This window comes from Lagopus leucura, unplaced genomic scaffold (genome assembly GCF_019238085.1).
Source record: "Lagopus leucura isolate 7727_CA_CO unplaced genomic scaffold, USGS_WTPT01 Super-Scaffold_100157, whole genome shotgun sequence".
NCBI lineage: Eukaryota > Metazoa > Chordata > Aves > Galliformes > Phasianidae > Lagopus > Lagopus leucura.
The window spans coordinates 19,185,814-19,198,358 of record NW_024962334.1 but is presented as its reverse complement, the minus strand read 5'-3'; the positions used below and the strand labels follow the sequence as shown (position 1 = coordinate 19,198,358).

At 35.2% G+C, this 12,545-nt stretch overlaps 1 protein-coding gene across 2 annotated transcripts in view; it reads right to left on the bottom strand.

The window, feature by feature from the left end:
- SKAP2 (src kinase associated phosphoprotein 2) overlaps nt 1-12,545 on the bottom strand; it is a 109,984-nt gene that overhangs the window by 29,373 nt on the left and 68,066 nt on the right. For both annotated transcript variants that reach the window (XM_042888834.1, XM_042888835.1), the window contains 3 exons: nt 8,017-8,141; nt 7,026-7,089; nt 6,563-6,664 (listed from right to left, as the gene is read on the bottom strand). In XM_042888834.1, the coding sequence (XP_042744768.1) occupies nt 6,563-6,664; nt 7,026-7,089; nt 8,017-8,141 (291 nt within the window). The remainder of the gene's footprint in view (nt 1-6,562; nt 6,665-7,025; nt 7,090-8,016; nt 8,142-12,545) is intronic.

Genomic DNA, 12,545 nt, shown 5'->3' with positions numbered 1-12,545 from the left:
AGAACCTGAGACTTTGATAAACACAGCCTTTCTAACATGAATTCTTATGCAACTTACTGTTATAATGGATCACAACTCAGGAAGGATAGTACTGTTTGTGCTTCTTGTGAACTTCGAAGCCTGTGAAGTCTTGTATGCATTTCAACAAGAGGAAAATACCTAATCTTAATTGTACACATCTTCCATTTATTGTAGATACCATAATTAACTGCTTTGAATTTCACAGCTGGCCACCATTCCTTCTACAACTCCAACAATGGAATATAGAAAACTCAATCTGAAATTCTGAAAACATAGGCTTAGAATAAGTGATGTATTTTGGTTAGAAGGGAAAAGAAGAACAATTTTTTCTGCCCCAGAAGTATGTTACTAAACAAAGAACACTCTTTTCTAAGAGTACTTTTCAGCAGAAAATCCTCCCTCCCCAAGTCCAGCAAGGGCCTCTTGCACACAAATCAGCCTGAATTTGAATACTCAATTATTATTCCATTTTTACCAGCTTCCTCACTTGGATGTTTGTGAATGTTTATGATATATTTGAATTGCACCAGCCACAGCAGAGTTCCTGACAGCTACAGGACATCTGTTATCCCAGATCAACAACATATATTCACTTTTCAAGAAACATATAGTAGTCTGTGAACCTTAATTTTTCTCTCAAAGGCTTGCCACTTCCCACTCAAGGGACATCTTATTATTTTCAGGTACACCAGATTGTCACACCACCTCTTCCATCACTGACACATAACATCAATAGAAACAAAGGTTTCCTCTTTACATGTTGGATTACATTAATTGAAGATAAAGCGCAAGCTCTCGTGGCAAATGAAAGCTTAGATTCAGGTACCAGGTTCCTAACCATCTTCTGGATGTGATGTCTTCATATACAAGAAGTTGTCTGCATTCATAACTTATGTTTCACGATCACTGGGTATCAGTGGAAAGACACTTGCTATATATTAATTCCACAAGAGTACTGCCTCAAAACTCAGGGCAACAGAGAATTCAGACACAGCTCCAGTCCATCACAGTAGTTTAAATTCAGCAATATGCAGCTGCAAGAAAATGTTTTCCAGTGATTTCCATATTTGGCATATAATCAAAGATGCCTAGAAGACCCAAAATCCCAGTGATAACAACAAACAAACCAAAAAAAAAAAGAAAAAAAAAAACCACATAGGCAGAAAAAAAAAATCATTACTATACCCTAGCACCTATATGCAGTTTACATCTTTTTTTTTTTTTTAACTGATCTTACATTATTTGAATATCTTCTGATTTACAGTGAAGTAAGCCCTCTTATTCTGATATTGCATCTATTAGTAAGATATTGTGGGCAAACATACGCAGTATTTAAAAATAATGCAATGATTAAACAAGTGAAAAATATTAATTTCTTAACAATGAGATCCAATTTTTGAAAAAAAAATGGTTCTGAAGAATGATCATTCCTCTTTTTTCATTCCACTTTAAAAGGAGAAAAAAAAAAGAAAAACAAAAACAAAAAACCACCTCATATGTTTTAATGGAAATAATTCAAAACACTTTCAGTAATTACTTTCAACACTCATCTTTAGATGAGTGTCCTCGAAAATTCTGATCTACTTTTCAGCTTCAAATATCCCAGACTTTACTTAGATTTAGAAATCATGTCATTTTCTAATAAAATACAGTTAGAATTCTTTTTGTGGGGAAAAAGAAAATATATGTATATTTAAATAGCACAGCAGTATTATATATTACTTTTGTGGCAAACGAGTAAGGAATTTCATAAATATTTGATAAATAACTGATGCTGGGAGGAATTTGGACAATATACCAGGATATATAATATACTAAACAGCAATCTTCACAAATAAGATGTTAGATTCCATAATCATCTTTTTCCCTGCTGACTCAGACCTACTGCTCTGATTCACACTGATCCATTAACAGTTTCTTTGTTTTAGCTTACTGGTTTTGGGAACTGGTCATACAGCTATGATCCACAACAGGGACTGCCAGGCACCAAACAGACCCTGGCAGTGATGTATTGAAAACTCTGAAGCAAGCACAGATCTACTGAAAAGGTACATTCACACATCATTGTGAAATCCTCTATGCAAGCACCAGAAAGTCGATACATCTAACACTACATTTTGAGGATGGAAATATCTGCTATAATCTTGTGTTTGTGAGTGACAGGTCAAGCTTACACTCAAGCCTCACTAAACAATCACGACTTCTTTCTTCCCTAGAGGTAAACCAGGGATCACATTCTTGTCTTCTCCCTGCTTCAAGCTGTGAAAAGGTTACATCATATATACAATTTCCTTCTTCAAAGCTCAAATGACCGAGTAACAAGAGAAGATGATGAAGACATTAAGTTATGCTATTTAGCTGCAGAGATTAACTGTTAAAAATTACGACAACAAAGCTGCTTTGAGAGACAATCATGAGTCAGAGACAAGCTGATCATTCTCCATCATTCTCATAAGCAGTGTTAGAAATATGTTCTGAAACAACATGAATGTAATTTTAAAGCTATTCCTTTAAGATACTTCGTTTAAAATAAGCAACCACAAAAAAAAAAAAGAAAAAAAAAAAAGGTTTCTTTGCATAGCACACTTTCCATTGCATAAAACTTAAGACATTTCTTACCTTTCCCCCAGCTTTGCCTTGGTTACAGAGCTTCCCTAGCTAAGTTTCCAACTGCACTGCAAAACAGAATTACTGTCCAGATACTGTGGCTTGATCAAACTGTTTGGCAGAGGAATGATTATGAGAGTTAAAAGAAAAAAGGCAAGCTTTTCAGTCCCATGATCCTTGTCCCAGTCAAACACTGAACCAATCCCAAAATTTAATCTACAGCCAAGTAGGGACTGACGCAAGTTGTGTTGGCTGGATTAGTTCCCCACAGCAATTCCCCTGGCTAGATAGCACTGAATTTCACTGTCCTCTTACCCAAATATTCTTTATCTTTTGGATAGGTTAAAATTAAATGACGCAAAGCCAGAAATTTCAAATTTGTACTACACCACATCACTTCCAACCTTACCAAGAAGCACCAAAGAGATCATCAAACCCTATCTTTAGAATCATTTTGGTGGAAGCTATACTGTATGCACTGGAAACTACTACTATCCTGCAAGTTTGCAAGCAGAATGAGAACTGAAAAAAATAACACAAGACTGAAAATTAATATAAGGATGAGAGCTTATATTAAGACTGCTGTCCTCCTATTGTGCAAGACTATTATAGAAAGAACACAACTGATTTTTCAGAAAGGATCACGTTGGCAGGCAGTGGTTAGTCCTGCAATTTCATGCACGTGGTCTATACAGATGTAAGACCAAAGAATGAAGGAGAGAGGGGCCTTAAAAATTAAGTCACTAAGATCAGGTTATTAAAAAAAATTTGGTCTTCAGGAGTGATAAGAAAAGACAAAATCTTGAAAAATGACAACTAACTTCTAAGAAGAGCAACTCTGTGCTTTTTTCTTAAACACCACTAAACTAAAGACTGTGCATTCAGATATAACTACGCACATATATAACATGGTTTAACACTAGAGTTTGAGAAGTTATTTTGTGTTACAGACAAAGAATCAGTTCTGTGGACTGCAATAAATAATTGCCATGTCAAAACCACATACAGTGTACTAAAGAAGAAAATAAATAGCTAATTAAGAGCTATTTTATCAATAGCTAATTTTAAGAGCCCAAAATACTGACAATATTTTTATTTCTGTTCAACTATATTTTCCATATGCCCCTTTATTTAAAATTAAACAGTGGTTTAGTTTGTTGGAAAAAGTATAAAGCTTTTCTTTATCCCCCTAAAGAATCTCACAAGGAAGATTTAAAAGTTGGAAAAGCTTTAGCAGTTCTGATGTTTTAAGCTCCACATAAATAAACACAATAAAACACACTGACTGAGAATCAGGTAAATGATGCTTCTAGTAAATATGAATTTGTATGTGCTATTAAAGAAGAAAGTGATTTAAAAGATAAAGACTAATTTTTCCACCTCTCTTTGTACCATCTGCAACTACCAGCCCATTTCTTCTGCTAGTAAGCAGTACAAATTGAATTCCATTGAAATCTAAGCTTTTAATAGGTAATAGACTATTACTATTACTGGATTGAAACTAGTGAGCTTTTGTCTGGAAAATTCATTTTTCTACACTGTCTACTGCTACATGAGAGATGGGGGGGGAAAAAAGCAATGCGGACTAAGTGAGTACTACTACTACTAGTAGTACTAGAATACTACTAGTGAGTACTGCACCAGCCCATTCTGATTACTGCTACGCTTCAAAATGGTCAGTTTTTCAAAACAGTGGGAAAATATGCATATCCTCTCTTTAATCCAAACACTCCTTGTTGTAATACTAAGCCCAATATTACAAAATTGACTGCATTATGAACTGGTTCAATTTGCTTTGAAATGTTGATATAAAAAAAAACCACTAGACTATGCAACTGATTCCTTGAGAAATGGCAAATTACAGCCAGATAAATAATGACAAGGTACAACGAGCTGCGTACCTGAAGTACAAGACTTTAAAGTTTTGCTGCGTGGAAAGTTAGTGGACCTAATATCAAGATGCTTTGAGGATCAATACAAAGTGAAAATACATTTCTTCTTCCTCCTCACAAGGACCTAGCATGTGCCTTCTGAGTTTAGCATGGCTTTTGGGCTCTACAAGAAATTATTAACGGAACTGAAAGCTATAAGAATTCAGAAATTCTTATTTGCTCTGGATTAGAAAGTAAACTAACAGCAAGGATAATGGACTTCCACTTTTTGACTATGAAAGGAAAAAAGAATACATTCACTTACTGGGAAAATAAAAAGGACAGTCAGTGGGAATTAAAAGCCTACCATCAATGAAGCCAGCTGAGACCAAAGTGGAGTATACTCTTTTACTATCAGTTTAAGTGAACGGAATAACAAGAAGCAAGTAAGGCCTATGCCTGTGAGATTTGTCCACTAGCACTTCATCTAATGCCCTTCAATATGTTAAGGATAAAGAAGTGAAAGACTGATTTAGGGCAACAGAAACATTAGTATTTACTGCCATTTAGGCAAATGACTTTTGAAGTACGTTTATGGGAGAGAAAAACAGATTATTGTCACTCAAAATCTATAGCAAGCTTCTTTTTATTTTCTAGTTACATCAACACATCACAGCCAAAATTTTGAGCTCCACTGTAGAAAGTAAGACTTCTTGAAAAGCTTACAATTCAAATAAAAAAGATGGAGAAGGCACAAAATAAGGAAGGTAAACCCCTAATCCACAGCATGAAAACGAAAAACTCCAAGATTATGGGGGGTAAATAATTTTTTTCCTCCACCAATATTTAATGTTACTGCTGTAAAACCTACTTCCTGTTTGACATTCAAACAAATGGGTAACATAACAGAAACCTCAGGAAAGAAGGAAAAAAGTTATCCAGAACATGTGCAGAGCTTCCTTAATGAAAACATAAGCAAGCATAAAGGACCATCTTCTGTAAGAGCCTGAGCATCCAAAAAGCACTGCAGTGTTTGGGTGCATTACTCCTGCTACAAGATTAAGCCGTCTAACATAGATTTTATATTCACTGCAGAAGCTCTCCCCATAGAATTTCCCAATTCTATGCAGTAGTTCTGAATTTTTTTTAGTAAGTCTCTCATGTTTTCTTCTCTCACAATTCATTGAACCAACCTTAAAATGAAGATCAAGACAAACAAAAATGTTTGGGTGGTTGTTATTTTTTTTGCCTCCCATAGACAGAATATTCAATCTTGAAGATAAATAAAGTTAGTCAGCATCATGCGACCTTACTGTTTTTTTCTCTCACGTTACTGCTGATAATTGCACTGACTCAAACAGCAAGGGATGCAGAATGCTGTGTCATGCAAGTGATTACTGTCATACCATTTTAAATTATTTGTTAACTAACGGTGGCTGAATAGTAACTTCTAAAATAGCTTCTTAAAATATAAAAAAGATCAAACACCTTCTTCCTATCACTTAAATACCTATAATCAATTCAAAAGCTGTTCACATTAAAATCTTGTCTGTCACACCATAGTCATGCTGGAAGATATAAAACAAAGCATGTCAGTACTCAAGTTGTCTTTATTTAGAGTTCATCTCCAGAGCCCCTTCAAACCAACACATTGCTTTCTTGCAAGATCATAAAATCTGTATTGGGCAGCAGCTGTAGTAATAGAAAACTTTTGCCTAATATAAATAGCAAAACAAAGTGAAAAAAATGATGGGCAAGGTGGTTAGAAAAAGCTGCAAGGCAAGTCAATTTTGTGTTTAAAAAAAAAATTACATATTAGAAAATGTTAATGAGCTAAAAGTCCCTCAAGACCACCTTTACGCTTTCTGCACTATTTTGATGCCCCTGCTAAAGAAAACTGAACTGCTCTCACTCAGATCTGGTTAAAGACATATCTAATGTCACAGAAAAATTAAATATGTATCTTAGTTATCAGGTTGCTTTATCCACTCAGGTTATCAAACTAGAAACAGAGAAGACAAAATTATCACAAGGCATAAAGTCAAAAAAAATCTCAACAATACCTGGAAGTTCTTCATAAATGCTGTCATCTATTGGCACACTGCTTGCATGTCCAACATCATCATATTCCTCCTCTTCCTCAGGAATAGTATTAGATTCCATATCTATGTAAAAGCAAAGTTAACGTTTCATAAATAAAAAAACTAAGATAAATTCATTCAAAATGAAAACATAATTTGTTTCATTTTACAAGCTGGTTCTTACAGTATATTCTGCTTATTTTCTTAAAACACTCATAACAAAGCTTTCAAGCTATATGGCATTACTGGAAGGAAAAGCAAATATATTGCATAAGGAGAAAAGTCATGTAAAAGCCACAAGATGACTGAGAACCAGGAGCTGCTATTCAAAACTTGGATAAGTAGTAATAAGAGAGATACAAACATGACAGACCTGTTAATAGACAGCACTACCATCATTAAGCAGTATTGATAATAAAGGATATGGCTTTTCTGGCTGGTTTACCTTGAATTACAAATTTCACTTGCTGTACCCATTCCTCTGCTTCTTTGGGAGTGGCAGCTGTAAACTATTAATAATAAAAATTAATAAACTGTGTTTATTAATAACGAGTAGTAGTAATGACAAAAACATAACTACAATTTCATTAGCAATAAAAAAAAAGGGTCTGTAGCATTCTCGCCACTTCCTCAAGAAACCATTAGTAATTCTTTGCATGTCTTCTGGTACTTTTCTTGCAAGGATGCTTCTTATAATGTAAAGCTAATTTTGACAAATTTACGTAATTGAAGGAGAGGATGATGGATTTGAAACTCTGATCAGCAGCTGGCAGCTGTGCAGAAAAAAAGCTGCTTCTCTTCATCAATGTCAAAGCCAGAACTGATGAACAAAATTTGCCCTTGACAATTAGAAGACACCCATGAATTTCTTTAGACTGCTGGGTACAGTTTTCTTAAAAATGTTCTTGTCAGACTCCAACACACTACCTGACAGCTTAATTAACTGGCTTTCAACTGCAATCTCAGATATTTAAAACTTATTAAACTTACATTCCATATTGATGTCTAGCTGATAGATCTCTGAATAGCACAGCTGATATGTGCCTTAAAGCAGATATACTTGGCAAAGCCATGACCAATACAATACGTATTTAACACTGATAGATATTTTGTTTAACTTTTATTTCCACTACTTAATTCATCCAAGAAATAATACAGACATACTATATGATATTAAAATACTAACATTGAAACGACGAAGATAAAGATGATAGATTTCCCTGTTCTTGTCCAAAATTATAGTATTTGAATGCATACATATATTTTTTTAATTGGATTTTTTTTTCCCTAATGTACGAATATATAGTATAAGCGAGCAAGGATTTCCTTTTTTTATTAAGATGTCAGTGGAAGTTGTTTTACTGAAATGTTAATTCAGTAACTGGAATTGTAACGGCTTTATCAATTTAATTTCAAGTTGACATAAAAAGTCCAACCTGATAAATGCGCTTATCAGGAGCGGAGATTTCAAAACAGCAATCTTTCTTTGCGTCCTTCCGAAGGCTATTATTCATTCTGATGGTGTAGCCCTCTAAGGCAAATTCACCTTTCTGTTGTTTGTCTGTTGGAGATAAAAAACAAAGGTAGAGCTTCATTTACAACAGTGAATGCGAGTGGCTTAGCAGGTTATCGTTTATTCAGATTTGGTTTTCCATTTCATGAATTTTACAAAGAACAGGGGTGGTTTTTTTTTTTTTAGCAAAATGATTAGGTGGTACTTCTGGAGATAAAGCTTTACTTTAAAGGAAGATGTACACAAAAGTATATTTTTCTGTAGGATGACTACAGAATTCCACAGAGAAATACTTGCAGATGGTGGTCTTATTTAGCAAGAAGTGCATGTCATGACAATTGTACCTAGGGAAAGCCAAAGAACTGGAACTTGTGAGACATGCTTCCTATAAATCAGTGTCTCTTTCAGGTTCAGTAAACCAATGGGAAAACCCACCTAGCTGAGAGCTTGCTGAGCTCCCTCCTAAACTAACCACTTTACTTAAAAAAATAAACTTCAAGCTCTTTTTTAAGCAATTGAAAAAGCTTTTCTTCCCACTCACTCCCAGATGCGCTTCCTTTCCACATGGTAGAAGTACAGAATGAATTCTGTTATAAATTCAGGTGTGTGTTCCCAAAGCATTTTTCTCAACACACTTTAATTAGCTAATAAAAGTACTGAGCCCTACCACAGTTTATTACGTAGAGCCATGTGGTTGCTTTAAAGACAATTCTACTTTTTCAATTTTAAGGGTTCTGGTTTATAAAAGTAACACTTAGCATAGGCCTGAGGTAAATATTCTGCGTGGTGGTCAAGTAGCACCTGTGTGCTTCTGAGCACTTTAAACCAAGGCATGTTTTGGTGGATATTAAAAAGAAAACAAAAAAAGCAGAAGTAAGTTGTTTTTGCAAGTTCTGCTGATCACAGTACAGCATTCAATCTAATATGGGCACCACCAGTCACATTTTTCTCAGGCGTCCCAGAACAAAGTGCAGATGTAAATGAAAATTATATACACCTTTATACTGTTTTGGTTTTTTTCCCCCACACAGAAGGGGAATGCATTAACTAACAAAAAGCATTAGACACAACAACACTCTGACTACTGCTGAACAGAAGCAAATGAAGGATTTGTTGCTCATGTTTTTCAACAAAAGAAGACAGCTTCTATAGACAGATAAAATAGGAAAAAAAACAAAATTTTTGAAGGGGCAAAACATGGCAAACAGCAACGCAAACATGAGTGGAAGTAAGGGAGTTCCTACACAAATACTCTTCTTAGCAATCTTACATTGTGCTTTCTTCCACCTCTTTCTTAATTCTCACCCAGGGCAAGGAAACAGCAAATTAAAAAATTACATGAGCAAATCCAGAGCACTGTTCTATTTCCTTTTTCCAGCCCCTTCTGTAACAGTAAGTTTTCTTCATTATGTAGTAAGATTCAGTACTGATATTTTTTATTTGCTCACTTCTCCTCCCCTACATCAATCAGGACACAGATGCAAAATTCATGGAATCCCACCAAGGCAGATATTAAAAATAACTTGCAGTAGGTTAAATAGATCTCCTTTTAATGAAATTCATTTCAGCCTAGAAATTTTATTGTTCCTTCATTTGTGACCTCAGGAAGAAGATGAAGTGGAGCACATTAATTTCTCACTCTCCCCTAGTAAATCCCAATAACATAGGAGCAACACAGACAGAATAAACAAGCATCAGGTTCAAAAAGCAGTAACATTTTGTCAAGATAAAAATTAGGTAAGTATTCAAATTTAGTCACTTGGAATATTTCCAAAAATACTTCCCTGTGACACAGACGATCCCTTTGAAGAGACTGCAGTTTCAAAGAGTTAATCTGAGTTATCTGTGCACTGGTACAGTTCTTTCAAAGAGCATTAAAATCAAGACTAAAAGGTGTTATACTTTATACCAGAAGAATGGCACAGTGCATGGTATCCACATTGTATTTGTTCGTTTTCCTGTTTACATTGTCTTTTTCTTATCTCTCAGGATATGCCATTCCAATGAAAATCACTCGCATACACCAAAAAGAATTGTATTTCCTTTGCTATTGAATTCTTTCACTGCACTTTATGGCAGCAGACTAGTCATATCTTTGCTACTTTTGCTTCTAATTACCTATGCAGTAAGGTGCCCCTGATAAAAGCCCAGTGTAGCTCTGCACAAGTGCTTAAGATGCTGACCATAAGGAAATTTCAAGACCATGTGATACTTCACAGCCCTGACCATAAAGCCACCAAAGTTGGGAGAAACAGTCATGGGGCAAATCGTGACATGTGGCAGCTGTTTGGCCAGGCACAGTATTCAGCTGTGGGCTGGAATGCAGAGCTATCTTGTGATTATCATACTTGATGACCACCTCAACTTCATTTCTTAGGAAATGCTTGCAGCTGAGCAGGTGTGCCTTCAATGAACTTTCCCATTCAAAAAATGTTGATATCACAGATACATTCAGGACACTGTACTTCACTGAGAGTATAACAGCTTTTGATGTTTAAAAGCTTTAAAGACCTGAAGATTTTACTTGGAGACCAAATATTAGACACACTAGTTCCGAATGGCAAGAGCTTTAAATGTCCATAGCTTCAGGAAGCCTATTTACACTACTGAGATGTCACTTTCACTTTGAGTCTCCAAATTAGTACCAGAGTTTTTCCTCAGACAGGAATTCAACAGCATATTAGGAAGGGACTGGGGAGAAACATATGAACGGAATGCACTTCTCCGAAGGATAACATTCTTCTTGTCTCTTATTTTCTCAAAATAGGGCTTTGCAATTCAACCACATGAAACCCTCAGGTTGTTGCAGAGCAAAATAGAACAGCAATGCAAAAATATAGTTTGATCAGTTTTGTAATAGCAAGAAGGAACACAAGTATCAGTAGGCAAAAGTTTTTCCGCCATTAGGTCAGATCTCATTTCAGAATAAGCTGCTTTTTACTCTTATCTTCTCATCCCCTTCTCTTCACTCTATATCAGATATGAATCAATAAATAAATAAATCTGGGTCCGTGCGTTCCATTTTGCCTCAGAAATTCTGAATGGTAAAAACCTTGTACAACAGAGCGGACAGTCAGGAATTAAGCACTAAAAATTAATCAAAGTTAGGACAAATATTTTAGAGAAAAATAAGTTTATGGGGCAGTACTTAAAGTAGAACAAATACAGATCTGAATGAAATTTGAGAGCCGCCTTAAACGTTTTCCTAAATTTAAATATTACATATAAATTTCATGTATCTTAAAAAGGAAAAAGTGAAATACTGTTAACAATGGAAACAGGACCAATATTACATTAGGAAAAGGGAGTCTCCGGGGAAGCAAACAAAAAGGGTTTTGAAGTAGCCTTGCGTAACTGAGCTGAGTCCATGGGAACTTTTGAAACAAAGGAGGGTAAACCTTCAACTGGGTCTTGAAATGATTGGGTTGTAAATTTGAGGCCTAAGGCATTGTGACCATATTATTAGCACATGTAAAAAGAATGAGTGCACTCTGTAGAACAGAGAGGACTTGAAGATTGGAAAGGAAAGAAGTTACAGAGAAAGGCATAAGGAACAAAGGCAAACAGAAAGATTTCAGAGAGTTATAAAGTATTTATAGATACTATTAGAATCTATAATTTAACTGTCTTCATCTTGAAATTAGGAGCCTGTAAGATCTTACAGTTTACATGTCTTCATGCTAAATGTAGTTTTGCATACTTTTCCATACACTTTCTAAAAACAGCACGTCAGTATCTCAAAATGGTAATTCCTTTTCCAGCTTCTAGAATAAGCCTTTCCAAGTGCGCGCATAGCAATTATTTTTTTATAGGCAGCAAACCTGAAATGCAACAGACTTTTTATTTTCTCACTTGAGAAATCTAAATTTAAAAAAAAAAAAAAAAAAAAAAACAACGAAAGAAAGAAAGAAAAAATTGAGGCAAAGATACTATTTAGGGCAGCAGTTTGCTTATATTCAAGTCCAAACATGCACGTCACTGAGTTAGAAAGTTGTCCCAGAGGACTCAATAAACCTACAAAGCAATGCAGGTCTTATGAAGCACCAAGATATCAGTAAACGTTGAAGAAACAGCCATAAACTTAACAGCCTGAAAGTGCTTTAAGTTACACTACCCCCTGAATAGGCTAAGAGGAAAAAAGAAAAAATACAGCAGCATCTTCCTTTATTCACAACTATTACAATTCTGTAGCCACAAAAAATCAAATTTTAGGAGTTAAAAAAAACAATTTTGTGAAAAAATTGAAATAATGAGTCTGTTTTCTCCTTCCTATGCTACTACATTGGCACTACAAACCGAAATGCAGGTGATAAAGGATAATCAAGACTTCACTGTCATTTTCATTTATCAATTACTGCCTTCCTAAACATGTAGCTCCAGTTTGCTGAGACAGAAGGGCATATAAAATTGTGGCTGCCAGGTCATTCGTTTAGATCAACTTTCCTGGTCGTG